A 24,238-nucleotide genomic window follows, 5' to 3' on the forward strand; every position below is an offset into this window, starting at 1 on the left:
CTCATTGCCAAAAGTGTGCAAGCAGAGTTTATGTGGCTGATTGGGCAAGACAAGTCGGGGTGTCTTTTCGGTTTAAGGTCTGATCTATTCTGAGACTTGTTTCTGACCTCAGGGACTTTGCGCATGCTGCTGTTGCTTCTGCCTAGAAAGCGCTTTTCCTCCCTTTCTGCCTGGAAAATACTAGTCACCCTTGGGTATCAGCTCAGAATTCACATTCTCACGCAGGCCTTCCCTGGCCCCCAATAGAAATCAAGACCCCCATAATAATCTTTGATCATTCTCTTAAGTCTTCTTCTGTAACAATGACAGATTCTTAATCAATTTCTCTGTGTATATGTGTGTGTGTGTGTGTGTGTGTGTGTGTGTGTGTGTGATTATACATTCTCCCCTGCTAAACTGTAAACTCTTTTGTTCACTAATATATCCTCTCACCCTGCAGAGTGCTTGGCAGACAGTGAGCAGTCAATAAATACTGTGGCATGAAAAAATGAATACTATATGAATATGATTCTAAGAGTCTTTGGTCCCAGGCCACCTGAGGCAGAGACATGAAATACCCAGGCCCTTTCTCCAGGGGAGAGCTCAGAGTAATATGCAAAGGACCCTTTTCACAGCAGGAAGCAGCTGTCTCCAGAACTGTCCTGAGCCATCACCACAGACCAGGGCCTGTGGATCCTACTCCAAGGGCAGAGTCACTGTCGAGCCCTGGCGGTGGGTCAGACTGAGAGAACAAGAACTGAGTCTGCTCCCTCCCCCAGCTCCCATCCCGAACTTCATCTCTGAGCATCCAGAAAAGACCAAGGAAGCAGGGGCTGGCTGCAAAGCCCTCTGGGTCCAGGCTTCCTTCTGAGGCCCTCAAAGCCCCGCTTCCCCATTTCTGGTTTCCCTGAGCACCCTGCTGAGAACCCAAGGCATGCAGCTAATCAGCAGCTGAGCTGAGGGGACACTAGAGCTGCCTTCGCCAGTTAACAGGGACACAGAATCAAAAATCTCTTGATCCTTCCCCCATCCCGTCCTGGTCAGGCAAGGATCCCCTCAGTGTCTTGTCACCATCTATGGACGTGTCCTCTCTCTGTCCCAGGATCTGACCAGGAGATCTAGCCCCTATTCCCTGACCTGACTTGCAGCCTTCATCCTCCCCTCAGCCATTCCCAGCCCTGATTCATCCCTGCTCATCCAGAGCCCCCCTCTGGAGCATCTGCACCAGGGACCTCCTGCTCCCCCAAATCCCACCCTGGGGCTCTCAGGCCTTAGCTGGGCCCTGCCTGCAGGCCCAGGTCTCCATGGAGCAGGGGCAGGGTCTGACTCCTGCCCGGGGCCAGCACAGTATAGGCACCAGTGAGTGTTGGCTGAACTGAACTGGCCCGAGATATTACATTCCTCCATTCCTTCCTTCTGTTGAGCACCTTCTGCGTGACAGGCACTGAGCTTGGGGCTGAGGATTTAATAATAAACAAGACAGACTCAGGCTTCCCTTACAGGGCCTGGGAGGGAAATAGACATTAAACCAATAAGCACACAAACACCTAGATTCTTACAAAGAAACTACGGCCTCTGGAACCTACAGAAATAAAACCCGAGGACCCTGGGCTCAAGTGTGCAACTGGGCCTGAGGAAGGGCTCCTGATGAGTGATGCTTCTGCAGATGTCTGGAGGACAGAGAGCAGGACACCGGGTGAGGAGGGACTTGTCTCTTGACTTTTCATTCATCTCTTTACTCAACTCGGCTGCAGATGGCTGTCCACTTCTTACAAGTATGTCTCTCTCATAAGCATCCACCTATCCATCCATTCATCCACCAGATGTTTAAGGAGCACCTACTCAGTGCCAGGCCCCTACCAGGCACTCTGCCCACCCAACCCCACATGCTAGCTCTGCCTGAAGTAGGTGCTTGAAGCGTGCATAATAATGGACCATAGATGGGACTGTGCATGCGGCTAGGCCTTGTCTGTGGCCTGAGAGTGGGTGAGGGACACCCACGTGCTGGTGTGGGTGAGCGGCTCAAGCCAAAGGGTGCCCTCTTGCCCCCTGCAGATCCCCACTGCCGACAGGTACCCTCCTCCCCCTCACTACACAAGCCAAGAGCCCCAGTCCTGGTACTCACCAGAATCTCATCCTGCAAAGAGGTAACCATAGCAACCATGAGAAGCATCGGGGAGAGAGGAGAGAGGGTTACTGAGGCAGAGTGGGAGGCTTGTGGCTGGCAGCTGACAGGCTCCCTGGCCTCCGTGGGACCCTTCCCTTGGAGGAGGGGGCTCTCAGAGTATGGCATCCATCCAGCACCCTCCATCCCTCGGGCTGGAGCACTGGGGCCCGCTCACCTGGTTTCCTGAAGCCTTCTTCTTGTTCATCTGGTTACTCCTCTGCTGAGCACTAATGTGAGAGAGGGGAGGAGTCTCAGAACAGCTCCTCTCAAGAGGCCCAGCTCCACTGCCCACTGCTCAGTGGGCACAGGACCCAGAGGGTTAACCTAGCAGGCCTGGGCTCCACACACACAGACCCACGCACACCAGAGGTGTCACCTTCTCTGGCCAGGGAGCACTCACTTGGCAAAGCCTATGAAGTCCTCATGGTTGGTATTCATGTAAGCCAGCTCAATATCGATAAGAAGCATGACCTTCAAGGATACATAAGTCAGTGGGCAAATGGAAAAGACACGACAGAGTTTTAAAATGCATCACAAGCTGGGAGAAAAAATACTTGCAGCACATACAGGAGGTTAGTATCCATAATAAATAAAGAGTCCCTACAATCACTAAGTAAAAGACAAAAGAAACACAACTCAAAATAGTCAAAGAACATGAATGGGTAATTCGTAGAAGCAATGCATACAGCCAATAAGGATATGTAAAAAACGATCACGCTCACTTATAAAGAAATGTAAGTTAAAACGATGAGACCATTTTAAAACCTATCAAATTGATAATAAATATTGATAATGACCAATGTGGGCACAAATATGTGGAGATGGATCTCTCATACTGTCAGTAGAAGTGTAAATTACTATCACCTTCTCAGATGGCAATTTGGCAAAATAACAACATTAACGTGTGCACATATTCTTTTTTTTTTTTAATTTAAAAATATGACCGGTAAGGGGATCTTGACCCTTGACTTGGTGTTGTCAGCACCACGCTCTCCCAAGTAAGCCACAGGCCGGCCTCACGTACCAGAGTTTTCACTGCAGAGTAGTTTGTAACAGAGAAAAATTGGGGACTAGCCAATGGCCATCAGAAGGTGAAATAGATTATCGTCCCTCCAACCAATAAAGTACTCCAAAGCTGTTCAAAAGAATAAGGACAGTTTCTACGTTGTGTCATGGAAGACACCCCATTGCAAATTATTAATTGTGAAGGGATTTGTGATTGGATCATGATAACAGTGACTTTCTGGATGCAGACTGCTGGGTCCAGAGCCAAGCCCTGCTGCTTCCTGTGTGCCTGGGGTCTGTGACCTGTCCTCACTGAGCCTCAACTTCCACAACTCACAGGACTGGTGAAGACACAATGAGAGGAGGCAGGTCACATGTCTGACATGTAATAGGTACTCAACAGATGTTAGCTACTGCAATTACCTTTAAAGAAGAAAGGCAAAGATTTTGGTTTATGGTTTTTTATGATAAAGGATTATGGTTTTTTACGATAAAGATGGAATCTGGAGAGTGTGTGTGTACGTGTGTGTGTGTGTGTGTGTGTGTGTGTGTGAGTGCACATGGCTAGGACATGCCTGGAAGGGGTCACACGAAACTGTTAATAACGGTTATTTTGCAGGAGCGACTGGAGGTGGGGAAAAGTGAGTGGAGGGGGACACTTACTTGTAATTTAGTCACTTCTGCACTGATTGAATGTTTTATTGAGTATCTATCACTTTTGCAATTAAAAATAGACCAATAAGGATTTTAAAACATGGCATCAACAACAAAAATGTGAGCGGATTGAGACAGCACCATGTGGAGAAGGGATGTGTGCAGATAGGAGCTGGGAAGTGGGAGCCAGGGGCAGAGCCAGGTGGAGGCGGAGGGATGGCAGAGCTGGACCAGGAAAGAGGACCCGCCTCTGAGCTTCTCGCAGCTCAGACACAGCATTCAGTGACCATGTTTGAGACTGAATGATGAAGGAAGGAATACTTGGTGCGTGTTGACATAAAAGGAGGGGGGCGGCTATGAAGGGTGTAAGAGAAATAGCAGACAGACAGACAGAGAGAGGCCCAAAGAGATGACCAGAAGGATAGACTGCAGAAAGCTGAGAGAGCTAGACTGAGAAGGAAGCAGACGATGGGAATGTAAGATGGTACAGCCACTGTGGAAAACAGTGCAGTGGTCCCCAAGAAATTGAACAGAGAATTACCATGTGGCCTAACAATTCCACGTACATACCCAATGTACCCACGTACATACTTAACAATTCCACGTACATACCCAGTGTACCCATGTACATACCTAACAATTCCACGTACATACCCCGTGTACCCACGTACATACCTAACAATTCGGTGCATGCCCAGAACAACTGAAAGTGGGGGCTGGAGCAGATATTTGTACATGCTTCACAGCAGTGTTATTCACAGTGGCCAAAAGGTAGACACAACCCACATGGATAGACAAAATCCATGTATATCCATACAGTGGAATATTACTCAAGCATTAAAAAGGAAGGAGATTCTGACACACAATACATACAACATGGATGAACCTTGAAAACAATATGCTAAGTGAAATAAGCGAGACACAAAAGGTTAAATGCTGCATAATTCCATTTCTATGAGGGACCAGAGAAGTCACGTTCCAAGAAAGGTGGTTCCCAGGGGCTGGGGGAGAAGGGAATGTTTAAGCTAGTGTTTTATGGGGACAGAATTTCAGTTTTGCTAGATAAAGGCAGTTCTGGGGTGGATGATGGTGATGGCGGCACAACAGTGTGAATGTGCTTAGAGCCATTAACTGTGCATGCAAAACTGGCTAAAATGGTACATTTCACATTCTGTGTGTTCCAACCTAATGAAAATGAGAGAGAGATGCAGACAGTCAGTATGAGAACAGGGAGACCGAGACTGAGACAGAAGAGACCCCAAGGACAAGCATGGCAGGCCGGGAAGAGGGGGCAGTGCTGGGAGGCCCACCTGCTCCTTAGTGCGACCCTCGCGCTCCCGGATGTGCGTGGTCACGATGCGCTCCATCTCCTCCCGTAGTCTCGGGTACTGCTGGAGCTGGGGAAGGGCGGGAGGGGAGAGAGCCACGTACACTGGGGGCACGGGCAGGGAGCACCCAAATCCCTCCCGAGTCCAGGGATCCAGGGGAGCGGGGTGGGCAGCACACATGGAATGCTAACCATGTGGGGAAGAGACCTGGGGTCTCAGGAAGCTGATGGCACCGAGCCACGGCCACCCCTTTCCCCCAGGTGTGGGTTCCAAATGGCAATTCAAGGGTCTTCCTGGTTCCAGGCCCTCTCCACTGGCCTAACTGGGCAACTCAGTGGGAAGGGGCCGTTCCCATGGGGAGAAACACCCCGGGGATCAGCCCGTCCCTGCCGCTGTCTTGACAGCAGCCGTCTTGGAAACAGAGCTGTAATATGGAGGCCTTTGTTGGGGGACTGTGAGCTCCCAAGGCTTTAATTGACCCTCAGGGCTACCCCTGGCCTTCCCCAAAGCTGGGAGGGACAGCCAGGTAGAGAATCAGGCAGGGAACAGCCTCCATATTCCCACCTGGGAGGAATTAGGGGAGGGTGGGGCCCAAGGTGCCAGCTGGCCTCCTGAGTCAGGCAGAGGACAGGCAATGCTCCTGGTCAGAGCAGGAGGCGGAGGGCTTCGGGGGGACCAGCAGTCACACCAGATCACAAGCAGGAGCCACAGGCACAGGCATGCAGGGGTGCAGGGCAGCAGGCACAGGCGGGGGTGCAGCAGCATGAGCAGTACCCCGCGGGGGGCCTGGCTGGACCCTGGACCCTGGACCCTCTCGGTGGACTCCACCCAGTCCCGCTTCCCCTTGCATGCCCCTGCCTGGCACCGTCAGCCCCAGCCCCATGCCCGGCTGCGAGCTGGCCAACCAAGCGGTCTCTACCCCACTCCCTTGGGATAGGAGTTCAGCAGCACCTATTTTCTCTCAGTTTTTATTAACTGAGGCTGAATGAGAAGTTGCTCCAAACCCTTCCCTCTTTGCCTGTGGCCTGTGAACCTGCCTTCATCTAAGCAGGGTCTGGACAAAGCCCAGGTGACTCACTCTACTTCAAGGCTCTGTTGGCCATCACCTCCTCCAGAAAGCCTGCCCCCATTGCCAGAGAGTTGAGCTGGGGCCTTCCTGTGGCTCCCCCTCCACCTCCCCCAACCAACTGGGTAGTAATTGCCCCAAAGGTAGCGGTGGGGCAGGGCTGGGGTCCCTGCCAGTGCTCAGAGGGCACGTTGAAGGAAGGAGGGAATGAATGAAGGATGGATGTCTTTGCCCTCCCTGCCAGGGTGAGTGGACACAGGGTCCTCGGCCCTCTGGTTCATGAACAGCTTTTTCTCAGGGAGAGAAACTCGCTGAGCTTCTGAGCCCACCTGCAGGGATGTCCAGTCTTGCTGGGCTGCCCTCCCCATTGGGGGTCCATGTGGGGCCCAGGCGGGGTAATGGAGGCAAAGCCAGGACTGCTCCTTGTTCCTCTTCCCACACCTGGGTCAGGCTCATCAGGTGGATTCCCCAGTGTGAGAAGAGAGCGGGGTATGGTGTGCCTGGGTCACAGGTGGTGACTCTGAGGGCAAGACGGAGGCCATAGAGATAGGGAGGGGACATCAGGAGAGGCAGGAAGATGGGGAGGAAAGTGGTGCCCTGGATGCCAGCTCAAGACAGGCAGACGTGAGAAATGCCCATATCCCACCCATCCTGTGGCTGGGCTAAGGGTGTGGCTGATGTGACCACACTGATGTAGGACCTGGGGGAGGGGAGGCCTGAGACCAGGGGCTTAAAACTGCTGACTGAAGGAGCCCAGTAGACCTCACTGCCCCACGAGGCTCCAGGATGGACTCCCACTCCTCACAGTCTCCAAATCTGGGCAGAGATTCAGGACTGAGTCACCCCCTGACGCCTCCTCCGAGGTGGTCCCAAGTGCTCCCTCCCAGGTGGGGGTGTTGGGGGAGACAAGGAGGGAGGAAGAGGGAGCAGTTTGCCAAAGAGCATGACCAACTCTCCCACTAACCGCCTGGAGGTTACATTTCTCAAGTTTTCCACGCTTCACACATGACAGGGCAGCCCCAGCCCCTCTGAGTTCTGTTCCCTTTGAGCATCTTTTTCCATTCTGGCTGCCTCTGAGCAATTCCAGGACTTTTAGCCAATTTCTAAAATGGAACTTTTCTTGCTCGGTCCTTGGCTGAGTGGGGCGGTCAGACTGGAGCCCTCTGGTTTGGTGGTCAGGGACACAGCCCCTGGACCCACACAGCCCTGGGTTCAAAGCCAGCCCCTGCCTGTCAACACTCCTTAGAAAAGCAACTGGACCTCTCTGAGCCTCAGTTTCTTCACATGTAAAATGGGGTAGTAATGGCGCCTTCCTTTTCAGGGTTATTGAGAGGATTGAATAGCATACCCCATGCCCAACATTAACCTCTAGATTTCATTCAGAGGTGACAAGTCTAGTCTCAGGGGCTGGCCGGTTAGCTCAGTTGCTTAGAGCGTGGTGCTGATAACACCAAGGTCCAGGGTTCAATCCCTGTACTGGCCAGCTGCCTAAAAAAATAAAATAAAATAAAAAGTCTAATCCCAGCAGGGCGAGGAGTAACTAGAGTTGAACTCTTATCAGACCTCTGGCAGGAGCAGCTTGCTAAGCTTAGAAAATTTGGGAAGGAAAAAATAAAGGCAAAGGTGGTTGAGTTTTGCCATATAAAGAAAAAATAATTACTGTTTATTAAGTACATCAAAAATATTATTTTCCTCCTTTTAGAGCAAAGCTTTTTAAAGTTTTTGTTGCCCAATTTTTCTGCTCACAAAAATCACACAGACTTACTTTAAAAGACTTGAATATGACTAAAATTCAAGAAGGAGAAATGGAAAGATTCCTACGTTCCTTCCTCTCAAAATAATGGTTAGTAATTTGGTGAACATGACTTTGGAATGTTATCATTCATATATATTATTTTTTCTCAAAAATACCATATGGTCTTTTCTGAAATCTGCTTCCCCCCACCCCCACAGTACATTGTGGAGGGACCTGTGAATGTAAACAAATATATCTTGCCCCTTTAACAACTGTAGTGTTCTATTGCCTGTGTGATGCTTTACATATTATCAATCCCCTCCTGACGGACTTTTAGGTTGTTTCCAAAATTTTACCATTTACATTACTGCTTTCCTTTTGCAATAAAATTCAGCAAAGTGTCCCATGGTTTTAAAATGTTTATATCTAGTAACCAATCTTTTAGGAATCTACTCTAAGGAAATAATATGAGAGAAAGAAAAATAAAACTCTCTATCCACAAAGATGTTCATTGCCAGGTTATTTATAATGTTAAATAACTGGAGACTATCTAAATGTTCACCAATAGGAGAGTGGTTAAATAAACCATGATAAATCTATTCAATAAAATCTTATGCAACCCTTACAAATGTTTATATAAACTATGTAATAATACTCTAAAAAATATAAGTTATTAAGAGAAAAAGCATGATGCTAATATATTCACAGTCTGATTACCTGACAAAATAAACAAACCAGCGTATAGAAAAAAGATCTGGAGAATATAAGTTGGTGAAAACTTTCTGGAGGTTAATTTTACAGAAGTTACTAAAACTTTGAATGCTCTCTACTGACCAGGAAGTTCTATATCTAGAAATTTGCTCTAAAGAAACAAGAGGATAGGCCCGGCCCGTGGCTCACTCGGGAGAGTGCGGTGCTGATAACACCAAGGCCGCGGGTTCGGATCCCATATAGGGATGGCCGGTTGGCTCACTTGGGAGAGTGTGGTGCTGACCACATCGTGCCAAGGGTTAAGATCCCCTTACCAATCATCTTTTTTTTTTTTTTTTCTTTTAAAGATGACCGGTAAGGGGATCTTAACCCTTGACTTGGTGTTGTCAGCACCACGCTCAGCCAGTGAGCGAACCGGCCATCCGTATATGGGATCCGAACCCGGGGCCTTGGTGTTATCAGCACCGCACTCTCCCGAGTGAGCCACGGGCCGGCCCTTACCAATCATCTTTAAAAAAAAAAAAAAAGAAAAAGAAACAAGAGGATAAGTACTACAAATACATCTATAAGGGTTTTCGCTGAAGTGCAAGCAAAAGGAAAAAAAAAAAAAAGGAAAAAGTTGAAACAACCTAAATGTTCATCAATAGGATATTGGGATATTGAATATATAAATCATGCCACACTGCTAACAGTGGAATACAAGGAAGCAATTAAAAGGCGTGGGACCAATCTTTCTCTTGCAACATGCAAAGATTCCACAACACACTGTTCAGTAGAAAAGAATGGAGACCATACTTATGTGAAAGTTGAAGATAAGGCAGGTATGCTCCCCACCCCCTGGCATATGGAACTTTTTCAGACACAGATGAGACTGGGCTCACCCTCAGAGACTCTGATTCAGGCTGCTTGGGATAGATGGGTGGCATGTGAATTTTGGAAAAGCTCCTGCAGGCATTCAACTCTCTTGCACTCCCTTGGGAAGAACTGCTTTAGATGACCTGACTAAAAATCCTCAAAATGCCCCAAAGTAGACAAATAGGAAAAAGGCATCTAAAAGGTTACAGACAGCTTAAAAGAGGCAGACCCTGTCAAATACATATGGATTACTGTAAAGTGAGTAATCCAATATGCTTTTAGGGAAATTGGTTTTAAGTTAGGATAGATTTCCCACCCCAAGAGACCCTGACCTCAGATCCCTTCCCTTGATCTTCCTAAATCTGAATCCCACTCTGCTTTTCCTTTCTGAGACTCTGTTTTGTCATCTGTAAAATGGGGATAATAATGCTACCCACTTCTCAGGGTTGTTGAGAGGATTACATCAGACAGTAAGACCAGTGCTTAACAGTAGGTGCTCAAGAACCAGCTGCCATCTCCTCATCATAGACATTATTACTGATGGAAAGGGGCTACTGAGAATCCTTGGGTTGGAGCAAAGTCCTCTGGGAGAGATGGGGACCTGGAAGGATCGTGAGTACAAGGGTTAGAAGCTGGCAGGAAATACTAAAGCCAGGAATCATCAGGCCAGCCTGTGTGTCTGGGTTCATGTGGGTAGCTGAGAGGCTACTAGGCCTTCTCAGGAGATGGTTCTGCCCACAGGAGGCCACGGCCACCAGGAAGGGATGGCCAGGCTCAGCCCCACCCAGGCAGCCATCATACCTTTTCGCTACACTTTCTGATGGTGGCCGTGAGCTCACTGACTACCATATCCACACATTTGATACTGGGCTCTTTGAGCTTCTGCACCTGCTTTTTCACTGTGGCTTCAAAAGCGAGGTCAGGTGTGAAGAGGCCTGTCCTGCACCCGGGGAAGAGGAGGGGACAGGAGGAAGAGCAGCCGCGGGCAGGGAGGAGAGTGACAGCCAAGCAGGGCCAGGGGCCAAGGGTGGCGGAGGATGGCACAGGCATGGGGGAAGAGAGAGACACCGACACAGAGAAAGAGAGAGAGAGAACAGAAGACAATGTGAGCGCGGACCGGGCCCTCCCTACCTCCCCCCAGGGTCAGCACCTCCCAGCTGCTGCCAAGCATTCCCCAGAGCTCTGTGGGTATGGCTGGCAGTCTGAGGGACCAAGGCCCCGCTCTGAACAGACCCCTACTGAACTCAGGTCCTCTCCCCAGGGCTGCTCTCCCTCCTTCATTCCTCAGCAACACTAAGCCTGCCATTTCTCTCTTTCCCTTTGCCATCTTTGTCCACACCTTGGACCCTCCTAAGGAGCTGACCCAGGCCAGGACAAGACTGGGACCTCACCTACCCATCCTGCTCAATTCTAGGTTTCCCAATGCCCCCTGTTTTTGCTTCATCCTGACTCTAAAGCCCAGCACCATTCCCTACCTCCACTTGGGTTGCTGCATACAGTTGCTCAGGCTGTGCACTGCACAAATCCAGGGGGCTCCATTCTCATACACCATGGTGCAGATAATGCCTCCTGGCATTGCAGCATAGCAGCCTGACTCCCACTCTCCAGATCCACGTTCTACTCCTGCCCCCCTTTCTCCTCAAGGGGCATCCCTTGCCTTTCCTCCAAAGGGGTCTAGGGGTCTAGGGAAACTTGCTCGAAAAGACAGAAAGAGAGAGAAGAGGAAAGACAGAGAGAATGGAGGTGGTGTTAGAGGGGCCAGGGCAGTAGTGGGAGAGGAAAGGAAGGAATGCTGCGGGGGCGGGTAGAATCAAGGAGCACTGGACTTGGAGTCCAAAGCCCCAGCTTTGAGTAACAGCTCTGTCACCGCCTGGCTAATAGGACCTTGGGCAAGTCACTTGATCGCCTGAGCCTTAGTTTTCCTGCTGTGAAATGTGCACCATCTTTCCTGCCCTGCTCTCCTTGTATGGTTCTGTGAGGCTCAGGTGATGGAGCACATGGGGGAGGGCTCTGTCCCTGGAAGGCCAGATGTGGATGGAAGGGAAGCGGAAGGCCCTGAGCGAGGCTACTGGGTGAGGGTGGGGTGAGAAAGGGGAGGATGAAGGATAGTGGGAGTCAGGGTACCTGCTAGTCCTGGGTTCTCTGCACCCCTCTGGCAGAGAGCAGCACCCAAGAAAGCCCCATACCTCACCTATCTCCAGGGCTAAGGTTTCCCCAAGACCCCTCCCTGGAGCCCCCAAAGATGACCCACCTCTGAGGGCAGGGATAGGGCTCACGGTACCCCCAAGACTTATTCTCTCTGAGCTGGAAGAGCTCCTGGTAGGCTCTCTGAGTAAACAGCCAGCCATCATACCTGCCTCGCCAATGTCCATCCAATTGCTTAGTCTAGGGCCTGGAGGCCAGGGGGTGGGTGAGGCCCCCTCAGAAGGTCCCCCTCTCGTGGTCTGTAGTGGCCTGCCTCCCCCACCCCGCTGAGGTCTGTACATGCTACCGAGGAGGCAGTGGGGGACGTGGGGCAGGAGCGCCTGGGAGCAGTGCAGGGCGGGGCAGAGGCGGGGGGCTGGCCCGGGCTGCCAGGTTACCTTCTTGGTGCACTGTCTAACGGTGCTGATTAGCTCCGAGATAACCATGTCCACACACTTGAGACACGGTTCTCGGATCTTCTTCACCTGCTTTTTCACAATGGTCTCAAAGGCCATGTCTGGGGTAAACAGCCCTGTTCTGAATGCCCAGAGCGGGAAAAGGGCACAGTGTCACAGGCCAGTGCCTGCCAGGAGTGTCAGGCCAGGGCCCCTCCCTGAACCCCTGAGCTCTGTCCATGGGGTCCTTCCACTACCTCTCTCTGGGCCTCAGTGTCCTCATCTATAAAATGGGCAGGAGGGATTCTAATGAGGGGCTTTCAATTGATGCTTTTTGGAGCAAAATAAAGTCTGCTTATATCTGTTGTAAATGTCCTCCTTTCCCTTAAGAGTCTGTTCGTACAGAAGGTTCTATGGCCACAAATTCTTTAAAGTGTGCCAAACTGGGTTCTCCTCAAGAGCCTTTCCAGGAATAAAGCATTTTATTTTAAAACCAGGGAAGGGATTTTTTTCTGTGTCTCTGCCAATATAGTTATCAGTATATAAATTCACCGCCAAACCTTGGAATTGAACCTGCATGAAAGCAGGGACATTTCAGTCTTGTTCACTGCCCAGCACATGGTAGGTGCTTTAAAATGTTCTGTTGGATGGATTTGATGAATCAACACAGTGTAGATCTGGATCCCGGAAGGGGGTCTAAGCTTTTAGGGAACAGAGACTACTTCCCAATCCTCCTTCCTGCTCCTTGGTCCTTGGGGTTGCCTAGAAGAAGGCAGGTGGGGTGGAGTGGGACTGACTTTGGGCTAATGGGAATATGGGAGGGTCTGGAGGGTTGAGAAGCCCCAGCCCATCATAAAGGAACACAGACCCATACCTAGCTGCTCCACCCCGGGCCCTACCCAGTGGTTTGGACACCTATGCTCAGCCACCTGGATGGGACTTGGGGGGGAGCTGTCTCACCCTGGGGATGAGCAGGGAACCCAGCCCTAGAGAGTGCTTCCCCAGCCACCTGTACTCTGGGCTCTGCCCTGCTGGCCCAACCTCCAAGCCCTGCTTCGGGGGACAGCAAAGGAGGCCAGCAGGCTGCAGGGAAGGGGGTGACCCAGGCCTCCCATCCACCTCCCCCAGATGTAGCTAGAGTTGGGGTTGAGGGGAGTGGGGACCAGGCTCTCAGAAACTTCCTGAGGGAGGCCCACTTCATCACTCTCTGTGCCTCTGTGCTAGACCCTCCTGCTTTCTGGGGTTCAGCCCCCCTTCCCAGTCCCAATACATGCCTGATGCCATGGATATTCTTGATGGCATAGCTGATCTCCCTTCGGAGTTCCTTCTCATCAAACTCCATCTGTGTAGGAGAGCAGAGAAGGGTTATCAGCGCCTGTCCCCATCAGGTGGGAGGTCAAGACAGAGCCCACCCCCCACCCAGGGCTGGGCACCAGGCCTCTGATGGACTCAGCAAAGGTACACGTCAGAGAGAGTCCTGGGTGGGGGTGGGGAAGTCCTGAGCCCTCCTGCCCCTGCGCTGCCTGTCATACCTTGACCAGCTCAAAGGGGAAGCGTTCATGGAAGATGCGGTTAATGCGGGCACCCCCTGACAGTTCATAGGTGTCGATCTGGTCTCCTGAGCCCTCAATGCGCTTCTCAAAGTCCACGGCAAACTGCTGGACCATCCTGGGGGGACAGTGGAGCGGCTTGAGGGGGCAGGCGCAGCCCAGTGAAGTGAGCCCTGGGAGAGTCCGTGCTGAGGATGGTGCTGAGGCGGGGGAGGGGTGGGACAGCTCAGTGATGGGGGGTCAGGAGTGGGGGGGCCTCACTGCAGCAGGGCCTTGGTCTTGCGTGCTGGGTCATCAGGACGGAAGTTCTTGTACTCCTCCACCTCCTTCTCAATGGACAGCAGCTGGCTCTGCAGCTTGTTCCGCAGCCCCGGCAGCGTGTCCCGGATGTGGTTGGTCAGTTGCTGGGGGTGGGGGTGGGGGCAAGGAAAACGTTAGTGCTCACAGGGCCCAGGATGCCAGGGGGCTGTGTGGACGTGGTGAGGTGGAGGCAGAGCTATAGCGGGCAGCCTCGGCCCTGCCCACTGCTGCCCTGGTCACCAGAATGAAAGCTGCCGGAGGGAAGGGTCTGGCACTTAGTAGGTGCTCACAGAGGTGTGTATTAATTGAATGAACAAGTGCATAATTCAATTTTCAATATAAGCCAGAAATCTGGATTTGAATTTGCAATTACCTGATTTTGGACTAATTTAATATTTTTAGACACCATGGCCAACCCAAATGTGTCTGGGGCAGGAGTGGCAGGAGGGCTGCCCCCCTGCACCTCCTGGATTTAAGGCCTATCTTAAAGTAATTCCCAACTTCTGGCACTCACTCTCGGTAGATTCCCCCCACCCCACAAACACACACAGTATCTCTCTGAACTTTCACAACGACCCTATTAAACAGGATCTGATAACCATTGCCCCATTTTACAGATACAGAAATAGAGACTCAGAGAGCTGGAGAGAATGTCTTAGTGGGGGAGTGACAAAGCTGGCACTGGAACCCAGCCAGGTCTGTGGCACTCCCCTCTGCCCCTTTCTCATCAACATCCACACACCCACACACACGCGCACGCGCGTAAGCACGCCTCAGTTCTGGAAGCCCCATTGCAGATGGAAAAACATTGCAGGGAAGCCCCTGGGATCACCCATCACCGTCTCCAGATCAGCCTTTCCCCATTTCAGAGGGAACTAAGGTCTTCAGCCAAGTACACTCCAGTCCTGGCCCCCAAACCCAGGCTCTTGTCAGTGCCACCCTCCACACAAGGTCTGGGTCTTCTCTATGTCTTGGGGAGTTCCAGGGCTCCCTTGCAGATCCAGACAGGGAAAGGTCAGGAAAGCTCAGCTGCTAAATGGCTCTGGGACTGTGGGCAAGTTGCTTTTCTTTTCTGGGTCTCAGTTTGTTCATCTGCATGATGGGGATGCTAACCTCTGCTGGTCTCCTCAAAACACACTTAAATTATTCTGTTCTAATGCTGGTTTCCCCAGGCCCCATCCTGGCCTGGTCCCCACCTGGTTGAGGACCTTCTGCAGGTAGGGTGTGCCCATGCGGTCAGCCAAGTGGCGGTAGGATGGATGGGAGAGAAAGAACTTTCGTTCAGCGGCCAGAGCAGCCGTGATGTCCTTCTTGCCATCAATGTCCTTCTGGCTCCGGTTCACCACCCCAATGTAGCCTGTGGGTGGGGTCAAGGTCAGGGGCAATCAGCCTTGCAGGAATGGGAAGTGAGGGGAAGGGCAGGGGAGTAGGTCAGGAGAGTGGCCTGCTTACCTCTGCGCAGGGGGAGCAGCTTGTTTTCCAGCACATCTCGGGCATCTGTGCCCTCGTCCATCAGGTCCAGCTTGGTGATGACCCCGATGGTGCGCTGACCTGGGGGGCAGCAGGAGGGCTGTATACATCTGCATCCGCCGTTACACACACATGCACTCTCACGTCCCCTTGCTCCCCTCAGCCTCCTGCCCGCTCCCTGCCTCAATCACTCCCTGCATGCCCTCTTCCCCCCTCTTCCATCCTGCACCGAGTGTCCAAAATAATTATTAAAGGAATAAATCTGATCCCGCCTCTATTCTGCTTAGACCCTCAAGGGGCACCCTTCACACTAAGAACCTGGGGCCCTGCGCATCAGCTGCTGGGTAGGAACTTACCCTGGGGGTCCACCTCCTTGGCGACCTTGAGGGCATCGGAGTTGGCCAGGTCGGAGTTGGCAGGTGACACGGCCAGAATGAGGCAGTTCTCCTTGGTGACGAACTGCATGAGCATGTCCCGGATCTGGAACTCGATGTCGGGAGGTTGGTCCCCCACGGGAACCTTGGTCATTCCGGGCAAGTCCACCAGGGTCAGGTTCAGCACTGGACAGGGCGGCGAGAGGGCGGGCTCAAGGCGGGGGGCGTGGCCGCGGGCGGGCGGAGGTAAGGAACGGGGCCGGGCTTAGAGAGGATGAGCTCGGAGAGCGGTCGTGGCGGGCGGGGCTGGGGACAGCAGCGCTAAAGCTCCCGCCCACTGGAGGCGTGGTCAGAGGTGGGCGGAGTCCTGGCAGGATGGCGCTGTGGGGGCGGAGTCTGCAGGAGGAGCGGCCTGTGCAAGGAGGCTCCACCAAAGGGGCGGGGCCCAGAGAGGTAATCCCAGGGGGCGTGGCTACGCGAGGGAGCCAAGAGGGCGGGGCGGGGCGGGGCCGGGTCTCCTCACCGTGCGGGGAGTAGACCCGGAGGTTGATGGGCACCGGCGAGATGCCCTTGTTGGTGCCGGTGACCCGGTCGGTCTCGGCCTCGATCTCCAGGCGCACCTCCTCGAAGTCGGTGAATTTCTTCCCCTTGCAGTGCAGGAACTCAGCATATTCTGCCCCAGAAGCGTAGGCGTCACCGTCGGGAACCGCACCTGGGTCCCAGCTTCCACAGGTAATAGGCTTCCCCCCCGCCACACACACACCAAACAGAACAACTCACGTCTCCGTTATGCATTTTTATCCCCACTGTGCATATGGGGAATCGAGGCCCAAAGAGGGGAAGCCCTGCCCAAAGTCACACAGTGAGCCAGGTCAGCGACTAGGCTGGACCTCTCCTTGGGGTTGGGGTGAGGGGCTGGAGAGACCAGGCCTTGCTGCTGGTGGAGGAGGACACATACCTGTGGTGGCATTGACTAGCTGCAGAACCAGGGGACGCCGGGTGACAATGCCAGATCCTCGTGGCAGGAAGTCCCTGCAATGAGTAGGGGTCCGAGAAGGCTCAAGATCTGAGGGGCTCCCAGGAGTACCTGTCCTATCACTGGGAGATCCAGATTTCCCCCCAAAGTGCTGGCCTCACTGCACCTTAGTCCAAAGGCTTCAGTTGAATAGGGGGAGATGGCAGCTCAGAAAGGTGGAAAAGGCCCTCTCCCAAATCCCCTGGGTCACAGAATTCATGCATCTGAGCTGCCAAGAAACTAGACCAACGACACCCCAGATCTCTCTTATATGTCTTGTGTTGGTTTTGAGCCAACAGGAAGTCCCTGCCCCAACCCAGCCACTGCTGTTCAGCCCAAGAGAAACTGAGGCATGCCCCACATGCCTGTGTCCAGTAGCCACAGAGTGGATCCCAGGAAACGGAGCTGTACCTCCTCCCCTCCTTTCCGCTGTGGGGAAGGGCAGCATCTCATTTCCCCTTCCTGCGGCCCCATCTGGCTGGGGCGAGGACAAGGCAGGGGGGTGGAGGGGCGGAGGCAAGGAAAAGAATTCATGTTTCTTAAGTGCCTACCATATGCCAGGTGCTTTGCGGGAGTCTCATGGACTCCATAGAGTAGCCCCATAAAGTAGGTGCTATTATTATCCCCATTTTACAGATGAGGAAACCGAGGCTTGGAGATGTTCAGGTTGCACAGCCAGTATCTAGCAGAGCAGACCATGGATTCAGATCTGTTCTGAGTTTCTCTGCAGTGAAAACTCCCTGCCCTTCAGACCCGTGTGAACCCAGCTCCCTTTGAAGGACTAGTCAGAGGGGTTACAAAGTCATCTCCTGTCCCTAGACCTAACAGTCGATACCTCAGACATCTGCTTGTGCTGATGTCAACCTCAGCTGTCCTTTTGGCTGACTCGAGGGTGCCAGTTCTCTCTGTCCTGTCAGCTCTTCTCATCTCCCCACCCGTCCCTGGTCCCACCCCCAGGCTGGCACAAGCATGAGGGTGGGGGCCTCTCCAGGGATCAGGCTGCCAGACTTGGCAGTCATGGGATCCCCAGGACCTAGGACCCAGGAAAGGGTGGAGTAGGCCAGAGCCCAAGAGACCATAGAGATCTGGCCAGCCGCCTCATTCATGGAGAGGCACATGGAGGCCCAGGGAGGGGAAAAGACACACTCAGGCTCGTATGGGGTTCAGAGCCAGAGGCAAAACCCAAGTCTCCTGCCCCCAGCCCAGAGCCTGAGTCGCACTCAAAAGGCTTCCTGCACCCCAGGTCCTGGGGACAACAGACTAGTCCCAGGGCTCTCAGGTTCAAGGTCTTCTCTTGGGGCCCTCACCCTGCCCCACCTCTGCGGAGAGCAGAGGCTGCTGGGGAGGAGTCAGCCACTGTAATGGGGAAGGAGAAGGATGGTAAATCCTGCATTTATTAACCATTTCCAGGTGCCAGGCAAGTGCTTTTCATTCTTGCCAGACCATGAACTTCAGGAGGTCAGGGCCAGCATCTTTCTGTCCACCACTGTATCCCAGCACCTAGCACAGGGTTTGGCACACAAGAGGTGCCCAGTAAATTCTGATTGAATCCCCAAGTCCTCCAAACAATGATCTAATATGGAAACTATCATTGTACAGATGAAGCAACTGAGGTTCAGAGAGGTGAATTATCTCACCCAAGGTCACACAGCAGAGCTGGGATTCAAACCTCAGTGTCTGTTAGACCCCCAGCTTGGGAACTTCCCCATCCAACGGTGCTGCCACTAAACCCCCAGAGCCAGACTTGGCTTTTTATGTAATGCAATTCAGTTCTGCCTGTGCCAGGCCCTGTGCTGGGCCCTGGGGACGAACGATAATGAGTCAGACAGTTCCCACCCCGAGGAGCTCACGCTGTGGTGGGAGAGACAGACAAGTAAACAGATAATGCAATGCGGCGTGGCGTGTGCTAGGACAGAGGCGTGCCAGGCAGCAGGGGGCGGGGTTCACTGGGGGTGGGGGGCTTGCTGCCTCTCTCTCTCTCCCATCCTTTACTCAATGATTCCTTTGGGGGTGATCCCCCAGTTTTGGAGGTCTCCCAGGGCTGTGGAGATAGAACATCTGTTCTCACAGAGGCTGGGGTGGATGTGGGCCTGAGGTCCACCCTCTTTCCCATCAACTCCTCACCCAGCAATACCATGGCAACAGTTGCCTTGGAAACTGCAGGAGGGGCTGGGAAGGATGAGACTCTCTACAGAGAGCCCCTCAGGCAGAGACCTGGACTTTCCCTGGAGTTTTTCCCTGAGAGGTCTCCTCCTGAGCAGATGGGCCCACCCAGCTCTGGTGGGCCTGACGGGTGAGGCCTGTAAGGCTCCACATTGAGGATGCAGGAAGCCCAGAGTGCAGCTATGAAGGGTGGGTGGTCAGGGGCCTGGGTCAGCCTGCTCCAAGTCACTGCCTCCCCAGGACTGCTTAAAGGACTAGAGCTTAGAGGGTAGGGCCATGTCTGGGGGTAGATCCCCTCCTCAGACCAAGATCTCCTGCCTGGGGTGCCCAGGTGGGGAGGTGCCCCATCTGTGCCTTGGCCCAGCTCTCAAAGTGAGGTCCTTGCACAGCCTGCATCAGAATTCTGGGCAGCTTGTTAAAATGCACATTCCTCAGACATACTGGGTTAGAATCTCAAGGGAGGAAAAAGGCAGAATCTGGATTTCCTACTTAATCTCCATGTAATTTTCATGTTCCCTTTCAAGTTTAAGGATCACTGGCTTAGGGGCCGGCCCATGGCTCACTTGAGAGAGTGTGGTGCTGATAACACCAGGGCCACGGGTTCAGATCCCTATATAGGGATGGCCGGTTAGCTCACTGGGTGAGTGTGGTGCTGACAACACCAAGTCAAGGGTTAAGATCCCCTTACCGGTCATCTTTTAAACAAACTAACTAACTAACTAACTAACTGACTGACTGACTGACTAACTAACTAACTAACTAACTAACAAAAAAGGATCACTGGCTTAGAAGTTTGGAACCAGTGCCAACGGAGGCCCTGGGTTTGAATCCTGCATCAGCCCTTCCCAACCTGGTGCCCTTAGACAAGTTGCTTCACTCTCTGGCCCATGAAATGTTAGATGGAAACTATGGAAATCAAGGAGGAGAAGCTTTCAGCAACCATCTCATTCCCTGTCATGGTCTAGAGGATGGGACAAAGGCCCAAAGAAGTCAGGGAGCTGTGAGGCCACACAGCAGTAGGAGAGGTGGCCGAGATGGGACCAGGACCCAAACGACCTGCTTCCCAGCCCCAAACCTGGACAGACAGTGGAGACTAGACCTGGATTAGCAGGTCCCCATGTCCAGACGCTTAGCTCCTTGCTCACTGCTGGGTTCCCACACCCAGCATGGCCTGGCACATAGTAGGTGCTCAGACAATGCTCGAGGGAAAGAGCACAGCTCAGCAGCTCCACAGTCCTTTCCTCTCACTTGGACACGCCATCCCACCTTAGCGCTCTGTTAAAGGGCCCCTGGGTGCCCTCCCCACTGAAGATTTGGGCTGAATCCAGCCTCCACCCAGTGCCACCCCTGCATCTCCCACCCAGCTCCCAGTTAGGCCGAGGGAGGACAGAACAGGTGCCCAGAGGAAAGTGTGCCGGGCCCACCCACTTCAGTGGCCATGCATGCGCCCTTGTTGGGGGCGGATGGTGGCATGCCAGTTGTCCCACTCGTTTTGAGCAGATGGTGGTTTCCCAGGGAGGCCTTGGCTGGCCATCTGCAGAGGCACCTTCAAACCTGAAGCACGGGGAAGACAAAATAAACACCTCTTGGGACCTCCAAACGCCACATGCTTCCTGTCTGAATTGGCAATGACACCCCCAGAGTGCTCTGGAGAAACTGTGTCAAAGGGCTGAAGTGACCCTCACCCCTACTCTATCTAGGACCTGAGATTTGGGGCCAGAGCTCAGAGACCTGGTTCCCAAGCCCTGCTGAATGCAAATGAAACCAGGAAGTAGGATTTGGTGTGTACTCAGTGGTGGTCTCCTGTTTCTTGGGCTCTGATGTCAGACAGGCCCAGTGTTGAATGTCAGAGCTGCCACTTAGGAGCTGTGTGGCTGCAGACAAATGACCATACCTCTCTGAGCCTTGGTTTCCATATCAGAAAAATGGGTTGCTGGGAGGCTTATCTGAGTTAAAGCCTGAACAAATGGTAGCTATTATGATTATAAATAATGATAACTTATTGAACATGCTAAGAACACAGGTTGGACTCCAACAACCATGTCACTGGACAATGCAGCAGGGAATTGGAAGGTAGGAGCTGGCTGGAAGAGTGAGGGGTGGGCCAGAATATTTCCAGCCAAATCTTGCCCCTGGAAGTGGAAGGCAAGGGGGCGGGGCAGGCTCTGAGGTGCCCTCTGAAGCAGGGAGCTGGGGCGGGGGCAAGGGAGTGGTGGGGCCAAGAAATACAGTTGGGAGGAGGTGAGGCTGCCCAGGAAACAAGTCCCTCTCTGTTTCCACCGCCTCAGGAGGCCCTAGGCAGGTCCACATCACAGCTCATGAATTTCAAGCTGAGGTTTGAACATTTCAGGTCAGTTCTGGCCTTGGCTGTCCTTGATGTTCTGATGGTCCTAAGAGTAGGGACTGGGCCAGACCTGTTTACCACCTTATCCCAGCACCCAACATGGAGCCTGGCATGTCACAGGCAGTCAGGACACTCCTGTGGACTGAAAGAATGATTGGAAGATGAACTCTTCCAGTCTTCCCACCACCAGCCTCACTGTACGGGTGTGGAAACTGAGGCACAAAAAGAGAAAGAGTCTTGCCCAAGGTCGTGGTCCAAGTTGGTGACAGAGTAGCACTGGTACCCAGGTCTCTGGACTCCCAGCCCGGTGCTCTCTCCACAACAACCATTTTCCCTATTAAAGAGAAGCTACTTTCAGGCCAGCCAGTGGCTCGCTCAGTAGAGTGTGGTGCTGATAACGCCAAGGCCATGGGTTCAGATCCCATATAGGGATGGCCGGTTAGCTCACTTGGGAGAGCGTGGTGCTGACAACACCAAGTCAAGGGTTAAGATCCCCTTACCGGTCATCTTATGAAAAAAAAAAGAGAGAACCTACTTTCTTCCCTCCTTCCTTCCTTCCATCCTTCCTTTCTAGTGTTGATGACTTTGTATTTTCAAAATGTAAATAAATTTCTCTTTTGGCTCTAATTTTAAAAATCGTATGTTCATGTTCTCCACTTGAAAAAAGTGCAGAAAATACATAAAATATTTAAAAAATAAAAACCGACCATCATCCCAACACTTGAGGATAACCATTGTAAACGTTCTATTAATAATACTAATCATGGCCAACACTGATGAATTGCTGACTACGGGCCAGGGATTCTGCATCATCATGAGATTTCTTTTTGGGGTGATGGAAATGTTCAAAAATTAGATTGTGATGATAGTTGCACAACTCTGTAAATATACTAAAAATCATTGCATTGTACACTTAAAGTGGGTGAATTTTATGGCACATAAATTACACTTCAATAAAGCCGTTTAAGAAATACACATCCTCTGGATTGATCCTTGTATGGCTGCATGAGGTCAGTGTGATCAGTTTCCCCACCTTACAAGGGAAGAAACTAAGGCTCAGAGAGATGAGGTTGCCTGACTCTCAGGTGCCCACACAGGCACTGGGCTCCTGTCCACACTCTGGTAGCTTCTCTACTCGCCTAACAGCACATCACAGACATTTCCCAAGTCATTCAATAGGGAGCTACATCTGGATCCGTACTTCTTATCACCGGCAGCTTGATGAGAAGGAACCCCTGCTCCACCATGAAATGATTTGCCTGCTCCGAGCCTCAGTTTCCCCATTAATGAAATGGGACATAATCCAGTAGCTCCCTCCTAGGATTGTTGAAGGGATACCCTGAGATCCTGGCTGTGGAAAGATCTAACAGAGGGTGCCCATGGGTGGCACTCCATCCCTGAGCACTCGCCACGTGCTGGGTGCTGTGTGTGCCAGAGCAATGTGTTCCCTCGAATTGGGGACTCAGGTCTGAGGTGAGCGTGCATTCACCATCTGAGAGTTTTCTCCCCATCCTGGCTGGTGTCCTCCTTTCCCTGTTCTGTGACCAGATGCATCTGAGTCAGGGTGATAAAAGAATAACGTGGAAATAAACAGAGAGAGGTTAATGGTAACCATGGTCAGAGCAGCTGTCTGCCAGGAGCTCTCAGCCCAATGTAACAGGCCTTTTTCTTCCTCTACAGTTCCTCATCCTGGGAGAAAACAGAGCCCTAACCCACACACAAAGGGTCAGGTCACGGGGGGAGAGGGTGGTCAGGGAAGGCCTCCTGGAGGAGGTGTTGGCTGGTGTGTGACTTGGGGGAATGAGCCAGGGAAGGAGGCAGACAAGGGCGGGGTGAAGAGCCTTCCAGGCAGAGAGAACGGCATATGCAGCAGCACCCTGGGAGAGCGACAGAGGCCACAGCCCTTTTGCCATGATCCACAAGATATTCAGGTGGACCAAGAGGAAGTGGCTGAAGGGGAAGCAGGCCTCAGGGGCCCAACTCAGGAGCTGGGGTTCAGTTTGGGGGATGGGGGCGCCAAGGAGGGCTTCACGCAGAGGAGGTTAGATTGGGAGGCTATAGAGAGTCCCATGCTGTTGGCTGGAGCACACATTAGGGAGCCAAGAGAGGAGGCTGCCCCAGCCGCCCAGGCACAGGTGATGGTGGCCGAGGTGGAGAGAGGTGGGCGGACTGGGGGCAGAACCCAGGGCTTGGGGACTGAGTCGGATGAGGTGGAGGTGGATCCCGGGGCATCTGGCCAGAGCAGTGGTGAGATGCCATTAATGAGACTGTCTTGAACACCTTCCAAGCCCAATATTCCTTTTTTTCTTGTTGTCTATAGTAATTCCAAGTTGCTAGAGCTGACTTCTCCAAACGATTCTTGTTTCTTAGCCAGATTTCAGTCCAGGGAGGGGGTAAGAGTGGTGACAGAGAGACACCCGGGGAGGAAGGAGGAGAAACTGAGGTGTGTGGTGTGCATGCACATGGGTGGGGGGTGACAAGGGGGACAGACACATGGAAAGGTCTGGCCTGGAGGCAGGGGATCTGTGCCGAGTCTTGTTCTGCTTCTGATTCGATTGCTGTGTGACTTCAGGCAGATCTCTCACCCTCTCTGTGTCATTTCACCATCTGGAAACCCGGGATGGTAGTCTCTGCTGCTCCTACTAACCGGTTGTTGGTTTCAAGAAGGCAAGAATCAGTGCTGCCCTTAGACCTGGGGAATTGGGGCGCTGACCCTGGGCCCCACATTTTAGGGGTCCCTCTCTGGACCTCCTCTGGCATCACCCTCCTATGGGGCCAGGAGTCCCCAGCGGCCAAGGGAAGGTGCCCATCTGGAGTGTGCACCCCTCTTAGTCTACACTCGGGTGCCCCGGAATTTTCTCTCAAGCAGTCCCAAGCCCACCTCCAGGATCTGCCCTCCTGAGGGCTGACTTTACCACCGTGGGAAGCCCCAGGCCCAAGGGG

General features: G+C 52.6%; 1 protein-coding gene across 7 annotated transcripts in view; it reads right to left on the reverse strand.

Annotated features, from left to right (window-relative positions):
- DNM1 (dynamin 1) overlaps window positions 1–24,238 on the reverse strand; it is a 43,024-nt gene that overhangs the window by 12,786 nt on the left and 6,000 nt on the right. For 3 of the 7 annotated variants that reach the window (XM_063082072.1, XM_063082071.1, XM_063082074.1), the window contains exons 2-14: window positions 16,732–16,805; window positions 16,297–16,446; window positions 15,756–15,959; window positions 15,382–15,480; window positions 15,126–15,286; window positions 13,891–14,033; window positions 13,612–13,747; window positions 13,354–13,421; window positions 12,083–12,221; window positions 5,116–5,202; window positions 2,547–2,617; window positions 2,322–2,373; window positions 2,105–2,116 (exon numbers count right to left, since the gene is read on the reverse strand). In XM_063082072.1, the coding sequence (XP_062938142.1) occupies window positions 2,105–2,116; window positions 2,322–2,373; window positions 2,547–2,617; window positions 5,116–5,202; window positions 12,083–12,221; window positions 13,354–13,421; window positions 13,612–13,747; window positions 13,891–14,033; window positions 15,126–15,286; window positions 15,382–15,480; window positions 15,756–15,959; window positions 16,297–16,446; window positions 16,732–16,805 (1,396 nt within the window). Of the gene's footprint in view, window positions 1–2,104; window positions 2,117–2,321; window positions 2,374–2,546; window positions 2,618–5,115; window positions 5,203–10,301; window positions 10,441–12,082; window positions 12,222–13,353; window positions 13,422–13,611; window positions 13,748–13,890; window positions 14,034–15,125; window positions 15,287–15,381; window positions 15,481–15,755; window positions 15,960–16,296; window positions 16,447–16,731; window positions 16,806–24,238 lie in introns of all 7 variants that reach the window. The other 4 variants (XM_063082069.1, XM_063082070.1, XM_063082073.1 and 1 more) reach the window with 2 other exon arrangements.

Source organism: Cynocephalus volans, chromosome 17 (genome assembly GCF_027409185.1).
Source record: "Cynocephalus volans isolate mCynVol1 chromosome 17, mCynVol1.pri, whole genome shotgun sequence".
Lineage (NCBI taxonomy): Eukaryota > Metazoa > Chordata > Mammalia > Dermoptera > Cynocephalidae > Cynocephalus > Cynocephalus volans.